Source organism: Dendropsophus ebraccatus, chromosome 6 (genome assembly GCF_027789765.1).
Source record: "Dendropsophus ebraccatus isolate aDenEbr1 chromosome 6, aDenEbr1.pat, whole genome shotgun sequence".
NCBI lineage: Eukaryota > Metazoa > Chordata > Amphibia > Anura > Hylidae > Dendropsophus > Dendropsophus ebraccatus.
Window position 1 is genome coordinate 136,365,400 of NC_091459.1, and position 24,796 is coordinate 136,390,195.

Sequence of the window (24,796 nt, forward strand, 5' to 3'; positions counted from 1 at the left end):
CCTATAGAAAGTGAATGGAGCAGAAGTCAAGCACATGTGCTACCATTCTATATTCTGTAAATATACACCTGGTGTAAACTGCCCCCAGCAGCCAATCACAGCTCAGCTTTCAGCTCTGGTAACATATAAAAGCAGCTGTGATTGGTTGCTGTCCCTCCATAGTCTACACTCTGGCCGGGATCCCTAGCGGCGCCGCGAGAAACTGACATGTCAGTTTTCTGCGACCATTATTAATTGAATAGCGGCTGTAGAAAACCCTGTCAGTGCACACTATGGAGCGAGCGGCTCCGGACGCATCCTCCATTGTGTGCAGTGGGGAGTTCTGATGCGGGCGCGCACGGATGCATCCCCATCAGAACTCAGTGTCGCTAAAGATCATCCAGCCAGTACTGCAGTACCGGCCGCAATGATCTTCTCTGAGACCGGCCGTTCTGTGACCCCGCCGGGTCACGGAACAGCCGGTCTCATACAGCGTCTGAACATGGCCTCAGGCTGTGAATGGTTTTGCTAAGTCCTAATCCTAAGCAGGGTCAAAGAATTGTCCCCTAACCATAAGTCCAGTTCTAAGGAATTTTAAGACAAAAGATTTTTTCCCCTCAATTGTCTTCACAGAGTGCTGTCAAAAATATGTCAATTAAGGCAACTTTTGTCAATTTAGTTTTTTAGTATTTTCCCTTTGCCATCATGACAACCATTTATTATCTGGATACAAAGGTAAATGTTACAAATTCAGAGTGACCCCTGAATGGAGAGCTGGTGTGGAAGGCTTCTTCACCACCCAACTCTTCCCATACCTATAGGGGTACTCTGGTGAAAAATATATATATATATTTTTTCAAATTAACTGGTGCCACGAAGTTAGACAGATTTGTAAATCCTTTCTATTTAAAAATTTCAAATCTTCTAGAACTTATCATCTGCTGTATGTCATGCAGGAAGTGGTTCTTTTCAGTCAGAAACAGTGCTCTCTGCTGCCACCTCTGCCCATGTCAGGAACTGTCCAGAGCAGCAGCAAATCCCAATAGAAAACCTCTCCTGCTCTGGACAGTTCCTGACATGGACAAAGATGGTAGCAGAGAGCACTGTGTCAGACTGAAAACAATACATCACTTCCTGCAGGACCTACAGCAGCTGGAAGTACTGGAAGACCTAAGATTTTGAAATAGGAGTAAATTACAAATCTATATAACTTTCAGAAATCAGTTGGTTTAAAAGACAACCCCTTTATCCTCCGGCACTGCAGCTTGTTCACAGGCCTAACAACACTCTAATCCTTTCTATTTAAAAATTTCAAATCTTCTAGAACTTATCATCTGCTGTATGTCATGCAGGAAGTGGTTCTTTTCAGTCAGAAACAGTGCTCTCTGCTGCCACCTCTGCCCATGTCAGGAACTGTCCAGAGCAGCAGCAAATCCCCGTAGAAAACCTCTTCTGCTCTGGACAGAGGTGGCGGCAGAGAGCACTGTGTCAGACTGGAAAGAATACACCACTTCCTGCAGGACATACAGCAGCTGATAAGTACTGGAAGGCTTGAGATATTTTAAATAAAAGTAACTTACAAATCTGCATAACTTTCTGGCATCAGTCGGTTTAAAATCATTCCCTTTCTTCTCCGGAGTACCCCTTTAATGCATTGAACTTTTTTTTTCTTTTTTGCTTGTTCCTTATTTCATCGTGTTCAAGATGCGCGCTCAGTGAGCAAATGATTACAAGATGGCAGCGCCTTCCTGCCTGGACAAGAGATCACTGATACACTATCAGAGCGCTAAATTAGTTTTGCAGTAGATGGTATTTGATTTGATTGGGTTGGTGACCGTAAAGATGTACAGTTAATAAACTCTAGATGAAGATTCATTTTAGACAATGGCAGGAGTTCACTCGCGCACTTCTTTAGCTTCCCACATACAGTAATGTGGCAGCCATTCAAAAGCCTCTTGTAAAATGAGACGGCGGAAAAGATTATGCTTTTAGCTGTCGAGTATCTCCATATAATGGTCTGCTCTTGTAACGTTTGCAGCCATTGTGCTTATGTCAACTCATGGGGGGATCGTGACATCGCTGAGAGATGAGCTGCAGTCAGCCGCAACGTCCCTCACAACGTCTATCCTGGAATTAGAATGAATCCGATTTTGTGTATACAGTTCCAGTGCAGATCGATGTGTCTCCATGGTTACAGAATACAAACTGTGTATAATCAGATCCTGCAATCTTGTGTTACTCCGCACTCCTGTCCTATAGTCTTACAAAGCTATGGATAGTAGAATAGATGGCAAATGGATGGGGGTAACTAGAGATGAGCGAACCGGGTTCGGGTTCGAGTCGATCCGAACCCGAATGTTCGGCATTTGATTAGCGGCGGCTGCTGAACTTGGATAAAGCTCTAAGGTTGTCTGGAAAACATGGATACAGCCAATGACTATATCCATGTTTTCCACATAGCCTTAGGGCTTTATCCAAGTTCAGCAGCCCCCGCTAATCAAATGCTGAAAGTTCGGGTTCGGATGGACTTGAGCATGCTCCAGGTTTCTCATCTCTAGCGGTAACGTATGCAGTATATTGCAGTCCCAGCCCCATGCACGTGCCCGAGCAACAGTATGTGCATACTACAGAATTAAGGCGGATATCTTGATGTGGACTCCATTAATCACACCCCCAGCACTCCTGCTTCACTCTCCACCTGTCCCATAGACTCCATTCTATGGTCAGACGGATTCCGCCATCCACACGAAGAATGACCCTGTCCATTCTTTGGGCAGACCATAGAATGGAGTCTATGGGACCGGTGGAAATTCAAGTGGGAGCGCGTGGGTGGGGGATTTGGGCGAGAAACGGAGGGGACAGCAATACAGGCTGGGATGCATTGTTGGCCCTTGGCATGTGTAGGGGCTCCACTGTAGGCTGCGTTATTTGATGAGTACCCCCCGCCTCGTGAGAGTGAATGCTGCATAGGTGAGACAGAAGCCAAAGGGGCAGCCCTAACTGTATGTGAACTTTTGTTTTTTTTTAATAACATGAAACGACAGGTAGACTTAAAGGGAAGAATGCATATATCCATATATTGCCCTTCTCTCCACTGACATCATCTGTTGGGGGAGAGTTATATGGTCATAGTTGGGTTTGGCTAACTTTAGTCTAAGGTGTATGGGCCCACAGCTACCTTTCACCAGTTATAGTGTTGATACCCCCCTAGGCTATGTTCTCACAACGCGAACAACCGGCCGTTCCGTGACCCCGGCCGGGTCACGGAACGGCCGGTTTCTGCACAGATCACCCTGGCCGCTACTGCAGTACAGGCCAGATCATCTTTATGGCCGTAGTGTTCTGATGCGGGTGCATCAGAACTCCCCATAGGACACAATGGAGCAAGCGACCGGAGACGCTCGCTTCATTGTGTGAACTGACAGGGTTTCCTACGGTCGCAATTCATTGAATTGCCGCCACAGAAAACTGACATGTCAGTTCTTTGCGGCGTTGCACGGGATCCCGGCCGTAGCGTTTACCATGTGTATACGCTCCAGCTGGGATCCCATAGAACAATAGGCTATGTTCCCCTCCGCACAAAGTACAGCTGTTGTACTTTTACGTAGTGTGAACATAGCCCTATGAGGCATATTGGGTCTTTAGGGGCCCCTTCCGCCACCAGGCCTGACTAATCTTCCCGGGATTATAAGGTCCCTGAGGGGTCTCTGGAGTTTCTGAGAATTCTGGATAGGTGAAATACAGTACAAAGCGACTGATCTGAAGGCAGGGACTTTTTTGGATTCCCTATCATCAATCCCATTGAAGAACACTACAGAATGGCCAGTGTCGATAACATAAGCTATAGGTTTATCATTCGTGTCCATTAACACATTTTGGTATGAACTGGCCGACAAGGCGAAGGAAGAGAACGTGCAGGAGCTGACTGCCCCATCAGTGTGAATATACGGCTATAATGTATTCCAGCACGCAGGCTGTGGTGCTATAAATAAGACCGATGTCCTTGCAGGGGATATGAAAGCATGAGGAAGGAGTAAAAGCAACAGGACGGTGCGAGATTCTATAAAGTCAAAATAAACTCAGATCTGACATGAACGTTCTGTAGGAGCAGAGAATTAAATTCAGCTGCAGCCACAAATAAAGCCTCTCCGCTCACACATCCAATCTGCAGATCATTTACAATATTGCCAACGAATGATCACAATTCCCGGCACATCCAGCCCGACCAGGAACGAAGCGTCAGTCGTCAGTGATCACTCAGTGAATGGAGTTCCAGCTATTTGCACAATTTATGACTAAACCCTATCCCTGTGTGCACGGACACCTGCAATACTTAACACAGCGGGGACCCAACCTGGACCGATCCGTCCTTCCTGAATGTTCCTGCCAAGAACTAGCACAGTCTCAAGGAACAAAAAACCTCTAGAAATAAATTATAGAGTTAGTTACCACTTTAACGTGAACATTGGAAATTGTACTATGAGGGCCCTAATAAACGGGACGATTATCGTGCGAATTGTCGTTATATTATTCAAGCTTTCAGGCAACGATCAAATGACCAACGGAAAATCGTTCATCGTTCGTTTGGTGCTGACTAGAGATGAGCGAACCGGGTTCGGGTTCGAGTCAATCCGAACCCGAACGTTCAGCATTTGATTAGCGGGGGCTGCTGAACTTGGATAAAGCTCTAAGGTTGTCTGGAAAACATGGAATCAGCCAATGACTATATCCATGTTTTCCACATAACCTTAGGGCTTTATCCAACTTCAGCAGCCACCGCTAATCAAATACCGAACGTTCAGGTTTGGATCGACTCGAGCATGCTCCAGGTTTCTCATCTCTAGTGCTGACACCAAAACCATTGTTAATTTTTCGCTGTAATTCCGCATTCGCTCACTAAATGTTCCCGTGTAATTCCGCATTGTTTATTTGCTGGGATCAGATGGAGTAAATGATCGTATTAACCATGGGTCTCCAAACTGCGGCCCTCCAGCTGTTGCGAAACTACAACTCCCATCATGCCTGGACAGCTAAAGCTTTGGATTTGGCTGCCCAGGCATGATGGGAAATGTAGTTTTGCAACAGCTGGAGGGCCGCAGTTTGGAGACCCATGGTATTAACCATCGGAATCTTGTTTGTGATCGTTTATCATTAAAAATCGCTTTGTCTAATAGGACTCTTAGCAATACCATGAAGCAAAGAGAAGGGTAGTAACGTATAGACAGGGTTTATATAGTCTGGGGCAAATACGGAAATCATAGGCCCAACTACTCATCGCGGTTTAGGGTTAGAAGATTCCATGGTGCACATAGTGCATGCTGAATAAACCTGTCGGCCACAGTGGACAATGGACACATGATTTTGTTGGCAAAAGTGTTGTGGTACTTGTAAGGGGCATGTGTTACAATTGTCAGGCAGTACTCTAACTGGAAACCAGTGGTCTCTGGGTAGAAGAGAGGGGAGAGCTGGTGTTGAGCGAACTTGAGGAAACTGACTGAGTTCGGCAACTTCTCCCAACCCCAATCTCGGCATTTGATCTGGAGAAGTTGGGTGGAGTTCTAGGGCTGCCAGCAAAACATAGATCCAGCCTTAGGCCCCCTTCACACTGAGCAAATCCGGATCTGCTGCAGAATCCCGCCGTGTCCTGAATCCTGCAGTGAGTGAATGAGAGGGTGTGCGTGTGCGTGTCCGCCTCCTCCCCTCTCTGCTCAAATTTTTTCGAATTTTCAATTTTTTTTATCTATATTATAAAATATTCCTGACATCTTGCAGTTTTCATTCTCACCACTGGGGCTAAAACTAAGCTGAGACTTTCTGTTGTGGATGTGGTGATAAGAAGAAGCTGCTGTAAAGTGATCTGTACAGCATTGCAGCGTCATCTGATAGAGGAGACATTAGCAGTTCCCTGGGGAATGACCTCTTCACAGGTCACAGAGCGCGCTCAGTAATGTTTCACATTCATCTCAAGGGGACAGAGTCTGTCTATTGTCATCTATGTCCATGAGCCTTGCTGTAAAGCAGGTCACTAAATGCTGTTAAGAACAGCCCAGGCAATATGGCCGCAACCATAACAATGTAGAAAAAGTGTACAATGAAAAAAAGAAACAGATTAGAATAAAAGAACAACTTTAAGTGCCTGACTCTAATCAGTAAATTAAAATTTGGTGACACATTCCCTTTAAACCCTTTAAGAAGATTCAGCTAAAGTTGACTAGCTCTGGCATCTTCCCAGGTGACCAAAATAGTGACAAAATCATCCATACAGCTATCACATTCATCTAGATCAGGGATGGGGAACCTTCGGCCCTCCAGCTGTTGCAAAACTACAATTCCCATCATGCCTGGGCAGCCGAAGCTAAAGCTTCGGCTGCCCAGGCATGATGGGAATTGTAGTTTTGCAACAGCTGGAGGGCCGAAGGTTCCCTATCCATGTCCTAGATAAAGACTCTGTAGACTCTACTGTTAAAAATACTTTAATCCCAAGTCAGGGTCACTTTAAATGTGTTTTAAGGTATTCGGAAGCAGCAAATATTTCTTCCATTGAGGAAGGAAAAGAATGGGATTTGATCTTAACTGGCACCTTTATTGTCAAGACCATGAAAGAAATACGGCTAAGGTTTCTTAAAAGCCCGCCACCCATCTGTGTTCACACGATCAATAAATTTATCACTTAGGCTCCAATTTTCATGAAATTGTAAGATAACAGTGAGAGAGGAAAGTGGCCGTCGATGTCGGAGGGAACACACGGGTCTGTCTTTTTGTGTGAAGAATTCTGACAATATGCTTTGCTGCCCACCATATTGATCTGTACATTAATACTGTGTATAGGTGGCAGACTACAAGACGAATAGCGACTCGGCGATCGATCGGTAGAGTGAAAATTTCCTTCAAGTGTGGCCGGGCATTACTGAGAGGGCTCGATAGATGCCACAGCGCTGAAATATAATATTCTCAGGATCATTCTTACTGCCCAGTCAAGATTTTACCTCACATTCATCTAAACATAGGGGCCCGTGCTGGGGTATTGATGGGGTTCCGGCAAAATTAGGTCACTAAACAACAATGTATGCGGTATCACAAGAGCTTCTATTTTTTCTAAACATTCCTAAACATTAAAGGGGTAGTTCACCCAAATTTTTTTCTTTTAAATCAATTGGTAGCAGAAAATGCTAGAGATTTGTAGTTTACTTCTATTAAAAAATTTTAAGTCTTCCAGTACTTATCAGCAGCTGTATGTCCTGCAGGAAGTGGTGTTTTCTCTCCAGTCTGACACAGTGCTCTCTGCTGCCACCTCTGTCCATGTCAGGAACTGTTCAGAGCAGCAGCAAATCCCCATAGAAAACCTCTGCAGGAAAGAATACACCACTTCCTGCAGGACATACAGCAGCTGTGGAGTATGGGAAGAACTTGAGATTTTTAATAGAAGTAAATGACAAATCTATGGCACCAGCTGATTTGGAAAACAAAACAAAATACTTTTTATTTAATGAACTTACCCTTTAAAAGTATGTTCATACTGAGGAATAAGCAAGGAATTCAAGTGGAATTTACAGGGGTTGCACAGCAAAAATCTTTTTCTTTCAAATCAACTGGTGTCACAAAGTTAAATAGATTTGTAATTTACAGGAACTGTTCAGAGCAGGAGAGGTTTTCTATAGGGATTCATATGAAACCGAGACAGAGTTCCTGTCTCGGCCAGAGATGTCAGCAGAGAGCACTGTGTCAGACTGAACATAAAACAACACTTCCTGCAGGACATACAGCAGCTGATACGTATGGGACGACTTGAGATTTTTTAACTGAAGTAAATTACAAATCTATATAACTTTCTAACACCAGTTGATTTGAAAGAAAAAGATTTTTGCTGGACCACCCCTTTAAGTGGAATTCGGGCAAAAAGCAGAAATTCAAAGCCTCAATGACTTCTATGGGATTTCTCTAGCGGAATCTGCCCAAAGAATTGACATGTTACTTCTATGGATGGAAAGTGAAATTCCGCCGTGTGAACAATGGAGCGGAAATCCCATTAAACACAATGGGACGTTGCTCTGTGCATATTTTACAGGCGGGATTTTTAAATGGAATATGTGTAAAATAAAGCTTGGATTCCGCTTTAAATTCCTCGCCTATTCCTCAATGTGAACATACTCAAATCCTACAGATTTCCTATTAATATCAAACCAGGGGGCACAATTACACCAAATAAACAGCGCCAACCTCTACTGAAGAAGACAGAGCCGCTGCAGGCTCTGTATCCTCGGGATGAGACTATATCCAGGCTGGGGTTCCCCTTCAATAAAAAGTGCTAGAAGACAAGAGCAGTGAAGCATAGCAGGCCTAGGGCACGGAACCCTACGCCCCGCCTCTTTGACACTTTCAACATGGATTAAAAGATTATTTTTATGGAAATAAAGTTACAGAAATTCCACAGGTATATCCACACACTGTGTACTAACACCTACACTACTGTAGCAGTAGCTTTGTGTGGGCTGAGGTGGATGACAGATTCCCTTTAAAGGGGTACTACAGAGAAAAAAATCAACCGGTCTCAAAACGTTACACAGATTTGTAAATTACTTCTGTTTTAAAAAATTCAAGTCTTCCAGTACTTATCAGTTGCTGTATGTCCTGCAGGAAGTGGTGTATTCTCTCCAGTCTGACACAGTGCTCTCTGCTGCCACCTCTGTCCATGTCAGGAACTGTCCAGAGCAGGAGAGAGACGCCAGATTAAAGGGATTCCAATGTAAATGTTGTGTAGTGTAATAAACACTGAGCAGATTTGGGATGTCATTTGTGCAGGGTCTTTATAGAAGACAAAGCTGTTTCCCAGCTGTATTTTCTCTCCAGAATCCCTGCAATGTCTATAGGAAAGTTGCAGACTGGCCTGTAAATCCTATTAGCAGTGTGGCGGCGGCGGCTTCCTCCTATACGGCCAGGGCCTCATCCTCAGATCAGCGCTCCCTAATGGCTCCCATCTCCATGGCATTCGCTTTCTCCTTCGTGAATAACGTCCTGATTGTTTCCCCACACAGCAGAGCCGGAATGTTAGGGCTGGAGTTCTCATGATCCCTTGTTAAATATAATGACTGATTTAGGACCGGCATAAACTGCTCTTTTCTCCGATTATATTGGCCAAATGATTTTAACCATTCGGATAATTTACATGACAATTTCTTGTCACCGCGGAGAGGCAACAGCTGTTTTCCGGCACATACAGCCGCCATGCTATTGCATTATTTAAAAGCCATTTACAGTCATTATATATAGCTAAAAAACCTGTACAACATCTGTATGATGACTGTCCATCTATCTCACAGTCACAGCTGTTTTATATATATTATCTATAATTATAAATGCTGAAATTCTGTCTCCTCGTAGTCGCCACTAGAGGGAGCTTGAGAGCTCACCGCATACTATGGATATACTGAGCTCAATAATAAACCAGTGTGCACTAAGCTTACAACTTGGCTCCATTCATATCAATAGAACTGCAATACCACATTCACACCGAGGACAGGAGTGGTGCTGTTTCTGAGTGTCAAGAGAGTTGAATTTAACTTCTATTAAAAAATCTCCAGTCTTTCAGTTCTTATCAGCTGCTGTATGTCCTGCAGCAAGAGGTGTATTCTTTCCAGTCTGGAGAGCAGGAAAAGTTTTCTATGGGGATTTGCTCCTGCTCTGGACAGTTCCTGACATGGACAGAGGTGACAGCAGAGAGCACTGTGTCAGACTGGAGAGAACACACCACTTTTTACAGGACATACAGCAGCTGATAAGTACTGGAAGATTTGAGATTTTTAAATAGCAGTAAAATACAAATCTCTGGCACTTTCTGACACAAGTTGATTTGAAAGAATTTTTTCTCTGGAGTACCCCTTTAAGCCATATTCCCAGTGATTGACCACTGGGAACATGGTGGCATATCCTAGTGATTTGTCACCACTGACTCCTTTATTTGATGTACTGTCTCTTTAAGAACCCTTTCAATGATATCATATGTATTTCTAACATAATTACCGTCCTTCGATATAAATAGATTCTCGGAGTGGATCCGGTCACGGCAGTTTTTTTTTTCACCGTATTGTAGAAACTGAATTATATATTTTAATTGTTCCAAATTGACGGGTACAGTAGGAAAAATAATGAGGATCCGGCAGAAGTTCCGTCCCCGGCTTCTCGTTTCACAGCTCGCATTACTTTTGTAACCAGTTTTTAGCCCAGAGACTGATTAATGAAGGGGAGCCCCCCCATCTCTCCACTCACTGCGCTCAGCCACAGAGGCTTCAATATGGACTCTGATGCTAATTGTATTCATTCAATTAATAATTTAATAATTATCTGGAGGGGGCCGGGACCCTATCTGATTGGATAATGAGGTATTACTCAAAAACTTTTTAAAGATTTTTTTTTTATAGATTTTTATAGAAGTTTTTAATGGAGTTTTCTAGGACTGCATTTTTTATTGAATGGGAGCTGAGCTGCAGTAACCCCACACGGCCACTACACCATGTACGGAGCTGTCTGCTTCCATCTCCATTCATTGTGATAGGGGGCACTGCCATTCTAGCAAACAGCTGATCGATGGTATTGGACCCCAATAATTTTTTGGAACATTCAAATCCTGAATAACTTATTTACCCACTTGAAAAGAAAACACATTTTTTTGTTGTTGTTTTATTTTTTATTTATTGACATTTTTCACGTCCAGGAGAGAAGCCTATGGGAAATTTCCAGAAAAATATGCCATACCTAGACATCATTAGCCAAAAGCACCAAAGACATCACTAGCGCAAAGAATGCCACAGAAATGCCACAAACTGAGATGCAGAATAAGGTCTGTGAACTTTAGCCGGATATCTGTGTAAATTTCTGGGCCCATAGGGTTGTATTGAGCACGCACACCCTTCAGAATTCCTGAAGGGTGTCCGTGTCTGAAATGTTCTATATTTGTCTGGAATTCCGGGACAGATGCCCCATAGAACCCTATAGGGGCATCAAGAATTCGGGACAGCTCCTGAATCTGTCCGGAATTTCGGATGCATAACACGGCAGCCCAGGCCAGCGCTAGCACCTAGGCAAGTGCCGCCAGGTGCTGGCCCTTTAACTGTGCACGCTTCCAGCTAGGAGTGCATACAGTTAAATACGGCTCTGTGATTGGCTCCTGTCAATCTTTCTTGAGATTATACCTCCAGCCACAAGAGGCCGCTCTCTCCTCCCACCTCAGTGTTGCGGCACATGAGTACAGTGACTTGTGCGCACACAACACCAGAACACAGAGGGAGGAGCTGGAGGAGGACACCACTGCTTCCTGCAGCAGGTGAGTATGTTTTTTATCTTTTTACTTTTAGCTTCTTTGTTTTTACAGGCTTCGTGATCAGTGTTTCCTGACTGTAAAATCAGCCACAGACGTGTGAAGAGGACCTAAGACCTCCTGGGACGGTTGTTATTGGCTATTGTGCGTTGGGCTGGGTGTCACTGCATAAGTTGTTGGTAGTGACTATCGAATACACCTGTACTGGTTGTATTGGCCGTTGTTCTGGTTGTTGCTGCCTACGGTCCTTTGTGTTACTTGTTGCATTTGGTACATTGTACGGGCTGTATCAGGTGATTCTCCTATGCATGCATTACCAGCAGGAGCTTTACATCACAATACAATAGACTATATCCAATTGGGTATCCAATTATACATATAAAAAACACATACATGTTAAACATTCTATATACATTTCCATTCTGTAGATAGTCTATACACAAATAGTTAAAAACCAAACCACCTTTATATAATACATACAAAATGACACATCTGAAATAAATTCTGAGCTAAATTCAAAAGTCAATTCAAAACAATACATGTAAGTACGATATAACAATACATAAAATAAAGTAATATATTAAAAGGGTAAAGGGTAAAGTTAATGTAGAAAATCATGGAGGGCAGGGGGTGGTGGGAACATCAAGGGATACTTACCCATCCTGGTGCCCCTATAGCTGCAGAACCATCGCTCACTGTCATCTTCTGGTCTCCTGCATTTCCTGGTTCCTGTTTCGTCACAACCCATCAGGAACTACCTGCTCAGCCAGTTAGTGACTGCAGAGATGTCTCACCTCGGTCACCGACTGGCGATCCAGGAGATCCAAGGAGACCAGTGAATGACCATGAGCGGTGGCACTTGAGCTGCAGGGGCTTGGGGACAGGTGAGTATCCCTTGATTATGATGTTCCCACCATCCCCTGTCCTCCGTAATTTTTTACATTTGCCCAGAGTTCTCCTTTAATGTATTACAGATTTTGTGTATTATTTTGAATTTACTTTTTTGTTTCCATTATTTTTTTATTTTATTATTTTTGAATTTATCTTTGAATTTACAAGAAAACTCCCCCCCAAAACACACTGATATAACCTTAAAGGAGAAGCCTGATGATTTCTTAAAGCCAGCAGCCTGCAGGGGGAGGGGGGAAACTGATTACAGGTAACAACTTACCTTTCCCGATGCCCGCAGTGAGCGTCGGGAGTGGCCGCTTTATCCCTGCCAGGGTCTGGGACGTGACGACTGGTTGATGGACAGGCTGCTCAGCCAGTTAGTGATTAGGGTGGGATGTCACTCTAGTCACTGACTGGCTGATTGTCCAGTCCATCAGCCGGGACAAGCCTTTACCCCCCGAGTCATGATGTCATCACAACTGGAGGGAAAATGCCTTCGGAGGGGGTCCTGAGGCCGGCCGCACCACTCACTGCGGGCACGGGGAGAGGTAAGTTCTTACATGTAATCAATTTTGCTGGCTGCCGGCTTTTAGAAATCACCGGACTTCTCCTTTAAGTGTAAGAATTTCTATTCTGCCTGTAAAACTGTGTTTTATTGAAACAAACCAGACCCCAAACCTGCCTTACCAGCACAAACTGTTCCGAATACTCCCTTTATTTTGTACAAGAACGAATTCACCTCCAGAGCTGGCTATACTCGGGAATATTCAGCAGCACATCCAGGGGGAAGCCACGCCAAGAACAAGATGGCTGATAGAGGACGCTGAGCTCTTGAGGTGTTGGACGTGATACAGACTCTTGACCCTCCATCTTATTATAAAGTGCAAGTTTGAAAGAAAATGAATGCCGCAGATTGTGTTTTTCTCCTACATGGATGAACGGCCAAGCCTTTTATTACTGCCTGTTTGCTTTGGGTTTGGCTCATTTCGATATTCACAATCAAACAGGGCCAGGGAGCTGAGGGAAACTTCAGCCAAGCTCGCGTCGGAGAGAGCCAGGCAAAAAAAAAGAGAAGAACTACGTTGCTCACCAGTAGGTGTCACTTGGACCTTGCACAGACGATGAGCAAAGTCAATGGGACAAGCAGAGAGGCTGCTTGATTTACCATCTAGAATGAGATTTCACCCATGATAGGACACAGCTGTCGGGATGGAATTGGCAATTGTTTTAGCGAAAAAGTCACAGTGATCTTAAAAAAATAACTTGAGACTATAATTGTCAGCTAACATGTTTTTCCTCCTTTTATTACAGGAGCTGCTCCCGAAGGCCAAGAACATTCGGAAAGTGGCGTGATTATTTTCATCTTACAGTTCATCGACTCCTCTATAAATAATGGAACACATGCATTAACTATAAATCTCGTTTTTTAAGCGTGTTCTGCTCGTATTGGGATCAGAGGAAATACCGATATACCGAGACCGGTTTACAATATGGCGCCGTGATTTATTTGTCGTGCTGACATATAACTCAGGTATAGGGCACATCACTGTTTACGTCATGGCCTGTCCCCCTAGGGTCGGTCTTTATAGGAAACCTGTGATTCTTTTAGTATAATTGCAGGGGAAATTACAAAACCCAATGTTGTTAAAGGGACAGCCCAGGTTAAAAGAAAAAAAAAAGTTTTATATGTTTCTGGGTCTGGATTATAAATGATACTCGCCCACCCCAATCCCCTGTAGCTCCCACTGCAGGTCCTTCTGGTCCCCTTTGTTCATCTCTTCTCCCTATTGGAGCAGGACCTACCTGCTCAGCCAATCACTGGCTGAGACAAGAAACCGCTGCTTCTAGTGATTGGCTGAGCAGGCAGGGCTTGTTCTCATGTTTTGTCTTGGATGCAAGCAGAAGGCAAGAACAATGAAGACCACGAAGGAGCTGCAGCAGGAGGTGAGGAGAACCTACTGATGGTGCACCATCTAACAATGTTTTTATACTGCAATACCCCTTTAAGTTCATTCTGCTGTTTAGTATGATTACAGTGATACCGCATGTATATTGTTTTTGACATATTTTACTACTTTTTTTTTCATCTTTGGAGTGGAGGACTGTTTTCATGTGGACTGTGCTGTTTGCAATAACTTGTAGAGTACACTGCAATTTTTTTTTGTATTGCAGTATACTGTTATATTCACGATCTCCTCCTAAGTCTTTCTGGCAGGCCTCAAGCAAAAAAAATGTAATGCCCCCAAACCTAGCTATTCTTACTCACCAAGCCCCCCTGAGTATTTTGAGCCATCCCCCGTCTTTCTAGCTGCTGCCGTTCCTGAGTTACAAGTTTTTCTAAAACATGGTCTATAATCAAGATAGGAAACTACATTTCCCATCATGTAATGCTTATGTCTGATGATGAAGTAGCAGAGCTGAGATGGTGATGGCGTAGCATAACTGAGATGATGATGGCGGCGTAGCAGAGCTGAGATGGTGATGGCATAGCAGAGCTGAGGTGGTGAGACAGTGTAGCAGAGCTGAGATGGTGATGGCATAGCAGAACTGAGATGGTGATGGCATAGCAGAGCTGAGATGGTGTAGCAGAGCTGAGATGGTGATGGCATAGCAGAGCTGAGATGGTGATGGCATAGTAAAGCTGAGATGGTGATGGCATAGCAGAGCTGAGATGGTGAGACAGTGTAGCAGAGCTGAGATGGTGATGGCATAGCAGAGCTGAGATGGTGAGACGGTGCACATGACCGCATGTGACGGGGGGACAGTGAGGCATGGGCGAATGGGGGGGGGGGGGTTTGCGGAACAATTGATGGACGGGAAGCGCCGCGGGCGAGCGGCTCTGATCAATTGATGGACGGGGGGGGGGGGGGCTGGGGGGTGCCGCCGGTAAGCCCAGCAGCCGCAAGTGACGGGGGACAGTGAGCCCCGCGGCTCTCAGCAATTGAAGGACGGGGGGAGGGGGGGGGGGGGTGACGGGTCACAGTCAGGGGGTGAGCTCTGGGGCTGGGGGGGGGGGGCACACGGTACCGGTGACTGCTGTTAGAGAAGGAGTCAGTGACAGCTGCACTGATTGATCACTGTCTTCCTCTCTAACAGCAGCCACCGCCGTCAGTGTCCTCCTTCACTTCAGATTGGCTGGGATAGAAGCGCTAACCCGGCCCATTGAAGAGAAGGAGGACACGTGATGCCGTCTCGGAGGGTGCGGGCCAGGAGCAGGGAGCGTGTCGGAGTGGACTGAGAGCTGATGATTCTATGCAATCCGTGGGGGTGGGGGCACCTAGATAACAGCAAAACTGTGCAGAATCCTTAATAACTTTATATTGAAAAGATGGAAAGCTACAGGTGGGCAACGTATTAATGCAAAAATAATTTTGGGGGGAATACCCCTTTAACTAGGCCCATGGCTGCTATGACGACCAAACAACAGGCTATTGTGTGGCAGGGTGTAGGAAGCAGGACAGAAAGGATCATCATAAGCCATCTAACTACCTAGATATCACAGTCATTATTGACTATGGTATCAAGGGGGTTAAAGGGGGTATTCAGGATTAGAAAAAATTTTTACTTTCAAAAACAGCTCCACCCCTGTTCTCAGGTTGTGTGTGGTATCTCAATTCTGCCAGATGCCCTCTGACGATAACAATTGACCATGGATTAAACCTCCCAGTGGGAGCCTCTGATCAGCTTATTTGTAATGAGTGTCTGAATAGTAGGGGTTTGACCGCTGGGACCCCCACCAATCACTAATACAGGGTCCTGTGTAGTTGGTCGCTTGCTTTTGCTTCATTTAAGAATATGGGTTTGAGTTGGATAGAGTGAGGGCATGCATGTCTGACCACTACTCTGTTTAACCAGGGGGACATGGACGGTCTCCCCTCATGATCGATGGGGTACAAGCACCAAAAAACTGCAACATGAGGGCAACTAAAATTGATATGTTCTGTCTTAAAGTGTCACTGTTGTTTCATTTTTTTGTACAGGCGATTTTAATAAACTTTGTAATTGGGTTTATTAGGCAAATATGCCATTATCTGCATTCAAAAATACTTTCCCTAGGTCACCCCCCCCCTCTCTGTCTCATTCACTGCTCATTATCAGGAAATCTCGACTGGTTTACATCAGTCGAGCCCTGTGTAACCTATGGAGGGGGGAGGGGGGAGATTAGTCACCAGAAGAGAGCAGAGAACAAAGGATTACACAGCGGGACCTGTGTGAAAGCTGCTATTCAGAGGTCAGAGAGGTCAGTGCTGACTTCAGAGGAGATAGCCCGGTGATGTAGCTATAAATTTACTCTTTGTGGTCCTGTTTTGGTGCCTCATCTCCCTCCACCCCCCCCCCCCTCTCCATGGAGAACAATGAAGACTGCTTTTTCATGATAAAAATGCATTTTTCTGCTAATAAACCCAATTTCAACGTTTCTTTAAATAGCCTGTACTATTGATTTTTGGAAAAAAAATTTTAAATGACATTGCCACTTTAACACAAAAGACAGATTCCTTACAGGATTAAAGGCCCTATCACTCTAAATGATTATAGGCCATGTTGAAAGGCCATGATCAGCTGACATGCAGGATGACGGCTGCTTGTGGTTTATTAACAGGTTGAAAGATCCCGATTTGTGTAGTGATGGTTAGCGGTTGAGTGTAATAGGAGTGGCGGCAGCAGATCACCACTGACTTTAATGGATCGCCTGAATGATCTAGGAGTTGTTTGGATGGCCTCTCTCGCTGCTCTCCAGTCGCTGTCTGTGCGCGTAACAGCACAGGCAGAAAGCTAAGAACGAATGGGAAGTGAGCGCTGAGCTGTCAGGTTGCCCTCGCTTCTCCCAGAACATCGGGCCATGTCATACGGCCTTAAAGGGAACCTGTCACCAAGACAATGCTATGTAAACGATCACCGTCATGTTATAGAGCAAAAGGAGCTGAGCAGATTGATATATATCTTTGTGGGAAAAGATGCAGTATAACTTGTAAAATTTTGAAATCCCTGCTCATTCTGTGTTAAGGAGTCCAGTGGGCGGTGTCACTCAATGGACTGGACTCTTTAGCATGGAAACATCAGAGATTTCGATCAATAAATTACAAGTTATACTGAATCTTTTCCCATAAAGTTATATATCAATCCACTCAGCTCCTTCTGCTCTATAACATGATGCTGATAGCTCAGGTAGCATTTTCATAGTGTGGGTTCCCTTTAAGAGTAATTTAGATATGTCCAATTAAGATTAATGAATGCCTATCCCTTTAACAAGGCCTCGTCTATGCTCCTGGCACTTTATTATACCATCCACCTTGGTAGGGTTGCCGCTTTGCCCCCTGGAATAAGAAGTTCCTGCCTCCTCTTCACCATCACTTCACAGGCAGGCCATGCGCACGCGCCTCCGTGTGTGAATTTCCTCCAGTAATTGCCTTGTGGCATAATTTTGTTCAGAATGTCAATTTTATGGCCATGGGCACATCAAAAAGTCAGATTAGAAAATCCAATTAACCCCCCCTTTTTTTTCTCTGTAAAAATATTTGATCTCAAAGAATAAACCAGATGGGACGTATAATATTAGTCTGTTTTTTTTTTTCCTGCGCTGTCTCTGCTCATAAATCACCGCACAGATAACTGTAGATTAATTATAACTTCAAGCCTTGCAAATCCCATCAGAAAGGTTTACAGGGTCCCTGTTGAGTAATGCAAAAGATATAGAAACCAGGGCTCGGTGGGATATTATGTAAAAAACGCCCTAATTGGACAGACTTTAACTCCTTTGCAGCCTCTTACTGGGGCCTTGAGGACCCAGCGGGAGATCATAAGAACACATTTACACAGTAACCTAAAGTTTTGATATTAACTAATTAAAATGTTCATTACGGCACAGATGGAACATCTATATTTGCCGGATATACTGCGGTGGTGAGATATTTATGGATACACTAAATCTGTCACAAAGAAGTCATTTTTTAACAAACACAAGTGAAATGCATATCATTTGCTGCACTCTCCGGTAGAAGAAATACTCTCCATTTCTAGCAATGGGGAAAATCCTCAAAAAAGTTTCAAATTTCAATATTGGCATCGTGTCATAGTCACTTTTCCTAAAAGAGTTTTTTTTTTTTAATAACAAATTCTCATACAATAGTATCTGTGGTTAAAGCAGACTCAATCACCTAGGGTCAGGTCAAGAAAAGGTCAAAAGGGCCATCTATATAGGCATAAAAAAACAAAACAAACCGATTTTAAGCCCACTGAAAAGGGGAGAGTGCCACAAAGGTCAAAGATAAGTGTCACCTCCTGCCAAGGCCAATACCCTTTTGTCTAAAGTCAGACAAATCTGCCAAGTCTGGCCGGATAGCCAACTGGTAAAAGTGTATGGGGAAGGGGCTCCTGACTTTCCCCCCAACAGATGAGGTTGTGCATGTCAGATTTGCACTGCCTGACCCTTTTATTCTCTGAGAAATAAGCAGTCGCTAGAGCTCTCTGGAAGCAGCTTACCCCTACACTCTCCATTGACAGCACATGAGTGTTAAGCTAGTGTGTATGAGAAGAGGTAGACTGAAGTTGTATGGGTACCTTAAGATTTACCTTTCTGTGCTTTGGTGTCTGCCTAACTGAGGCCCCAAGTAATAGGCTCTTAGGAGGTTGGGGTTGCAGGATGGGGAGAAACCTCTTGCCCACTGTCGACCATTAAGCAGTATTACTCTGTTATAGGCAACAATATTTTCCTACCATCTCCAATGGCATTCCCTCCACACATAATAGTGTATGTCATGATTATAAATACCCTCTTTGCTACGTGTCTCGGTGTAGGTTACTAGACTTCACTAAATTGACTAACGTAACAAAATTAAAAATCATAGGAAGTAGAGTAATCGAACTTGTACCAGGCTAAATCCTCTCGGAAAAGTAAGCACAAAAGATTACACAAAAGTGTGGAAGAGCCATCCTCAGAAAAGCTCTGCACTATTTATAAAGCCGAAACTCGATGAATGGTCAATAAATCCTTCCATGGTTGTATTATACTGAGACGTCCATGGCCTCCTACATTGATCGTACTGGAACGTCTTTGGTGTGATCATTTGTGCTCACCTTCTCCATCGAGCCTGAGCCTGGTTCGATTATTCTATGTCTACTTACCATTGGTTCTACATCATTGGTGGTCCATTATAAGCTGCATTGGTTCTGATTGATATACAAGCACTGTATAGTGTTGGGCCTATCCTTGCACAACCTGACAAGGTGAGTGGTTTCTGATATCCCCAGATTTTGTTTGCTAGACTGCCACTAGTTTACTACACCAAAAGCACCCATGTTCTTTTTGTACTCTAAATTATAGGAAGTAAAACATTCAAGAAAATCTCTTACCTTTCGACGTGGTCAACATTGCCAGCTACTCCAAGGCCACCAATTGTATAGATTTTTCCATCATATACCAGGCTGTTGTGCCGACACCTTGGAACAATCATCCTGGAGACTAGATTCCAGTTATCGAGTAAGGACATATAGCACCACACGTCTGCAAGCGTCACTCCGGATTCCATGCCCCCTAAAGGAAAACAAGGAGGAAGTGGGTGAGTAGGTTCCATCTTCTATAGAACAATAGGAGCTAAATTCTACTATAACTAGGCAGAGCCTAAAGGTCCCTCAAAACAGGTCATTTATCTGCTCAATTGGCATCCCTAGGAGGGCGCATGCACCATAATTGGCCTGTGTAAAAAGCATCAGGGATCCAGGATCTTTACTTTTTTTTATATACAAGATTATTGCGAATGAGAAAATAAACAGTATCAATGTATTACAATGTTAAATCCCAATTTGAAGATGGCCTGGGAATTGGACCCATCGGGATCATATTTAGAGCTCCTTGTGTTGACTAGGCGGAGGATCGGCCCATGCTCGAAGAGATAACCTGCTCTATGGTAGAAGAACTCGGTACGGTATACAGGGATTTTCTGTCAAGTTGGTAAGTCTCCATGTGATGACTTGAGCCTTCTGTAGCCATCTGGAAGAAGTAAGGATCAGATCGCTTCTCTTTAACTAGCAGCTAATAAAGTGACCAGGGACCGGATGATAACTCCCTGCTTTTATTGTAAAATAAAGGTGGTTGAAATGGAGAATGACAAAGCATAGAGTCTATGAATTGGTGAGACATTGGTGAATAGTGATGAACAAACTTGCCGAAAGTTTGGATTCAGCCGAACCCGAATATTCAGCATTTGACTCCTGATGGCTGGAGAAGATTGATGCAGCCCTAGTGCTGCCAGGAAAATATGGATACAGCCTATGGCCTTTGTTTTCCAGGACTCCCTAAGGCGGCATCCAATTTCTCCAGCCACCGGGAGTCAAATGACAACCAATGGGGATCAATCAAACCCAAACTTTCTGCAAGTTTGCTCATCACTGTTGGTGAACAGTAGGCCAAAGTGGATTTGTTCACTAAGGGAGTGTTGGAGGACCTCTCAAGGTTGGAGTAGCTTCTTTATTATAGAGAAGGAGATGGGCTGGTGGTTATGTGTGGCATGGGGCCAGCATAGTTGATCACTTTGGGCAGTATTCCAGAAGAACAGTCAAGAACCCCTATGAATACGTTGCTCCAAACTGGTATCCCTTCCATAAAACAACGGGACATCACAACCTGTCATTTCCATCAACTGAATAGAAATCGGCAAGGGTTAATCAGCAATAAACTGATGTAAGAATTGAGTACTTAGGAAAATGTACTTATAGGGAAAAGTGAAGCGAGATCCCCGAGTGCAGCCTGCCTGGAGCAAGCCATGGATGCCTCCGACTCGATGCCGCTGAGAATAAGCCTGCCTAAAGCTTTCTCCAGCTAGCGTTGGATCCTGTGGAGCTGATTAGCATTTCTTATTCTACAAATGCTTCCTCGCTGTCTGAGCCGCCTCTAATGCAGAGAATTGGTTTGGGCAGATCCTCATTAAGAAGCTGGAGCAATAGAATTTAATTAGCCTGCAGACAAATACGCACAAAAAACACACACACGGCCCAAACAAGTCTTATCCTTATCCTCCTCCAAGTGTATTTTCTTGCTTGGCTGGGCTATCCACCAGCCAGTTGACCAATAGGCAAGGGATTGTGTATGGAAGGATAAATAATGCAATGTAATGACTTTATCCTTAGCTTTAATACAGACTTAAAACTAGGATCAGTTTAATACCATCTGCACTGTGGTCCCCACTGACCTACATGAAAACATAAAGACTTTAAAGCTTGTTCATCAAGGGCTCATCTCGCACAAGACAAGCTCGCAATGAAGAAGTGCAGACGCTCTGATGAATACAATAACATAATAAGACTTTTATCGAGCGCGTAAACATAAAGCTTTCATGAGCGGACCCCCCTATGTGCTAAGGATCGCTAAGCCCATAACATAAATGCTATAGGATGTATAACATTTTAATGTCTCTACTGATGGAGCTCCTTGGGAGGTTCGCATGAAGCAGAGAAGGCCCAGAATGAGATATTTAGTTTTATTGTGCTTCGTCCATCCTGATTTACCTGACTCTGCATTCAGTCAAGAGAAAAAACACTTGCAGAAAACTGTAGGCGGGGGTTCATTTACCTGCAGTCTGCTTAGCTTCTAGGTATCTTTCCATAAGCTCAAAGTAGCTATCACACCAACAATAGCTCCTGCAGAACGTTTAAAGGGAACCTGTCATTAGATTACTGCTGCCCGAACCACAGGGAGCATGAACCGGGGACAACTGTGCACGGTTCATCCAAAACACTGAGCCCTAATCATACTATAAGTGACTTTGAGTCACCAGAATGGTCCCAGACAGTTCCTCCAAGCCCCAACACGGAAAAAAAAAAGTCGCCCTTCGACTAAAAATTTCACTTTATGAACCAAACTTTTTAAAATCCATTATACGATGAGTTCTACAAGGATGCAAAGTAACGCATGTGACATGAGGCATCTGGATTTATACTTTTCAGCCTCAGTTTTTTCCGCTTTAGAGACCCTAAAATAAAGCGGGTTTTAACAAATTGGATTAATAAAGTGGAATTTTTTTTTATATGGAAGGACGATATCGGTATCCAGTTTTTCTTTTGTGGACTTATGTGGACACTAGGTGTGATACCCAGGCATGGGGTAAACTGAGATGACTTCTTTCTATTTATATATGGATCTCTCCAAATTTCAGCTACCAATGAAGTCCATTGGAGGAGGGTAAAGCTGGCTGGGACCAACAGAGTCAAAGTTCTGTTTCTGGACAGATTTTAAAGGGGTAGTCCACCCAAAAAAAATTTCTTTCAAATCAACTGGTGCCATGAAGTGCCAGAGATTTGTAATTCACTATTAAAAAATCTTAAGTCTTCCAGTACTTATCAGCTGCTGTGTGTCCAGCAGGAAGTGGTGTTTTCTTTCCAGTCTCACACAGTGCTCTCTGTTGCCTCCTTTGTCCATGTCAGGAACTGTCCAGAGCAGTAGCAAATCCCCATAGAAAACCTCTCCTGCTCTCCAGACTGGAAATAATACAACTTCCTGTTGGGCATACAGCAGCTGATAAGTACTGGAAGGCTTGAGATTTTTTAATAGAAGTAAATTGCAAATTTCTGGCACTTCATGGCAGCAGTTGATTTGAAAGAAAATTTTTTGGGGTGAACTACCCCTTTAAGCTATGAGCACTGCAGCACTGCAGAACAAATCTTGCAACAGAATAACCTGTTCACTCTTTATTCTGCCTGTGATTCGGAAAGCAAGAAACTAATGACAGGTTCCCTATTAAAGGGTTTAAAATGGATAAAAAATCAATACTTATTAATATGATGCTTTTTTAAAAGACCGTACTACCACTGTGTTTCAGTAACAGGAGGGTCGGGGCAGATTCAGACATACAGAGGAAATGAAAAATCTCTCTAATTCTTGGGGGATCGGGGAGATGAGAGCAGCCTAAGCATGCTAGAGTTCATCCGGAGTCGGAAATTTTAACAATTGATTACGATTAAGTGGATGAAAAAGTTGGATACAGCCCCAGGGAGTCCTGGAAAACATGGATATAGACTTAGGACTCCCCTCTATTAGCCGTAATGGAAATCTACTACTAAGAACATCTCTGCAGACTCAACAGATAGGCATCTATTCATTTAAATGGGCACCATGCCCCCATTCAGAGTAATGGACTGTTCAACCTGACATGACAACATTTCAGATGGAAACATTTTGTGAAAAGAATACTAAGCTTTCATCTATTCTGAACCCCACCACATCTGAAATAGGTCCATTAAGTTAAAATAAAGAAAATTCCATGAAGGACCTTAATAGTGGAGAATGGTCACCAGAAAATGTAAAACTGAATTTTCATAATGACCAAGGTGATCCATACTAAAGCGTATCTGACATGTTATGGTAATAGATTATTGTTCTGTAAATACATTTCTTACCTGATAGATAGATGTTGTCTCCTGCGCTCACAACACTGAAAAATTCCCGGTCATAGAAGGGTAGGCTCGCCAGAGGATACCATTTATTGATTTGAGGGTTTAAGCAATTGACAGCTGTCAGTGTCCTCTGATTCATTCCAATCATTTGCCGACCCCCAACTAAAACGATCACTTCAGCCACACCTGCAAAGGAAGGACGAATACATTACAAGACAAGTCAATATGGGCTAAAATGTGTGAGGCTATGTTCCCACTTTGGGAACATAATGGGCAAACATGGCCGATATTAATGATCACGATCATTGCTGCCTTCCCCAATATGTTCTTGAAGTGGGAACATAGCCTATGGCCAAGTCTTGATGTTCTCCAATAACAATTCATTTGGTCATGAGTAGACATGATCGAACATCGGAAAATCTTAGGTTCTATAGAACTCAAACCTTGTTGAACCTTCCGCATTTGATTCCCGATGCCTTCCCGGTCTGTGGGGAAGGAGGAGACAGCCTGGGTACCGCCTGGAATTCCGGGATTCAGCCTAGGTAATAGGCTGAATCCCGGAATTCCAGGCGGTACCCGGGCTGTCTCCTTCCCCACGGACCGGGAAGGCATCGGGAATCAAATGTGAAAGGTTCGACAAGGTTCAAATTCTATAGAACCTAAGATTTTCCGATGTTCGATCATGTCTAGTCATGAGAACTCTATAACTCTCTCCGTCTTCCATGTGGTTGTCTTCTACTTTGAAGACCACAGAAGATACAACTCACTTTATGCCCGTGCTTAGCTAAAAGCTTTACTCAACAGTTGACTAGATTAACGTCCATCCAATCTGACACAGCCAATGAAGAATAGTCAATTGTTGTCACCATTTCCATTACCTGCCGATAGTCTTGGCCTTGTGCGGGGAGTTTGCATTTCTTGCCGGGCGTGAGGAAGCATGTGATATCTTTTTGCCTCATTGACTAAATCCCGACAAGCCTCCGATGACTTTATCAGCTCCTCATTGTCAACAATATTGAGCAGATAGCTTGGATGGATGAAGGGAAGGCGGACCACGGCCAACAATTCAGCAGAATGCTGCAAAAGAAAATTCAGTGTCAAACTTTATCTGCGATAGCAGCTCCTTGCCTCTTTTCGTCCTGCAACAAAGAATCCGTTACGGTACAAAGGACTTGGAATTGAATGGTCCTGGGATGTAGGAACCGCACAGCAGGTTTACTAACAAGTATT

General features: G+C 43.9%; 1 protein-coding gene across 17 annotated transcripts in view; it reads right to left on the reverse strand.

The window, feature by feature from the left end:
* Positions 1-24,796, reverse strand: part of KLHL29 (kelch like family member 29) — a 656,253-nt gene that overhangs the window by 41,610 nt on the left and 589,847 nt on the right. For all 17 annotated transcript variants that reach the window (XM_069973088.1, XM_069973093.1, XM_069973096.1 and 14 more), the window contains 3 exons: positions 24,445-24,643; positions 23,570-23,752; positions 19,532-19,712 (listed from right to left, as the gene is read on the reverse strand). In XM_069973088.1, coding sequence (XP_069829189.1) covers positions 19,532-19,712; positions 23,570-23,752; positions 24,445-24,643 — 563 coding nt within the window. The remainder of the gene's footprint in view (positions 1-19,531; positions 19,713-23,569; positions 23,753-24,444; positions 24,644-24,796) is intronic.